At 42.7% G+C, this 1,307-nt stretch overlaps 1 protein-coding gene across 3 annotated transcripts in view; it reads right to left on the bottom strand.

Annotated features, from left to right (window-relative positions):
• The window catches only part of homer1b (homer scaffold protein 1b), a 29,770-nt gene that overhangs the window by 15,582 nt on the left and 12,881 nt on the right, over window positions 1-1,307 (bottom strand). For all 3 annotated transcript variants that reach the window (XM_010768766.1, XM_010768767.1, XM_010768765.1), the window contains one exon: window positions 24-116. In XM_010768766.1, coding sequence (XP_010767068.1) covers window positions 24-116 — 93 coding nt within the window. The remainder of the gene's footprint in view (window positions 1-23; window positions 117-1,307) is intronic.

Raw genomic sequence — 1,307 nt, 5'->3', positions numbered from 1 at the left:
TGGAAAGTGTGTGCTGATCGTACCTGAGAGGGAGACATGGCCATATCCATCTTCTCTTGACTCTTCTCTTTAGCGAGCCGCGCCGCTTCTTTATACTCCCCGAACTTCTCTGCAAACTAGACACAGAGGACGGCCATCAGTATGGATAGTAATTATACTATACTGTAGCTTAATCTGTTCAGTAAAGCCATATGTTCTCACTCTCTCACTCACACACACACACACACACACACACACACACACACACACACACACACACACACACACACACACACACACACACACACACACACACACACACACACACACACACACACACACACACACACACACACACACACACACACACACAGAGAGAGAGACAGAGATCAGTGTGTAATAGGTCTGCCGTGTAGCCAGAGGAGGGAGAAGCAGAGGCGTTGCCAATAACAACCGACAGTTGAACTTAGAAAAGAAGGCCCTTACCCACAATGCCTCAGTCGAAACATGAGCTATATAGGTCACAGTCAGTAACCTCTCTATATGGACCTCCACACACACACACACACACACACACACACACACACACACACACACACACACACACACACACACACACACATAGATCAAAGTAGACTGTGTCATTGTGTTTTCCTGTAGAGTTCTTGTGTTTAATCAGAAGTGGTCGGTGTCTGAATTTGATCTCCAGGGTTATTTTAGTCGAGAGCAAGGATACATTCAGCGAGCCCAAAGCAGTGAGGTGAGCTCAGCTGAGGGGATTTGAACAAATATAAACACCCTGGCGCACAAACACACAGATACATATCCCCTCTGTCGCTTTAGGGTGTGGTGATTCCCCGACAGTACTCCTACAGAGTATTATTTTATATTCTGTACTGCAGAGAGTGGAGAGGAAATCAAATTGACGACTCTGCTGGAGCCAGTCTTGTGTATGCGATTAGTGGAGTTGCAATGAGTAACTTAATATCATTTCACTTCGGTGCAATATAATAGTTCTGCTACAGCGATCTAAATGCAGTTCTCAGTGTAAGTGGTGCAGGAGTGTTGGCAACGCAGTTATCTGAGAGGAGAATCTGATTATTTTTTCTTCAGGCCTTCTAATTGTCTGCTGAGTGTCTGTTAAAACTGCTCTTCAGACACATTTCTCTCAAGGTGTAACATCAACTGTAAATCAATAAAACACTTCTTGCTCTAAAGTCTCTCAGAAATTGGGAAAATTAACAACTATTTTTGGAAATGTTTTTTTTTTACTTTCATGATTTATTATCTTTGATTATTGACAATAATATTTGATTGATAATTTACAG

Source organism: Notothenia coriiceps, unplaced genomic scaffold (assembly GCF_000735185.1).
Source record: "Notothenia coriiceps isolate Sejong01 unplaced genomic scaffold, NC01 NC01_scaffold00006020, whole genome shotgun sequence".
In the NCBI taxonomy this organism is placed as follows: Eukaryota; Metazoa; Chordata; class Actinopteri; order Perciformes; family Nototheniidae; genus Notothenia; species Notothenia coriiceps.
This window is presented reverse-complemented; position numbering and strand designations above follow the sequence as displayed.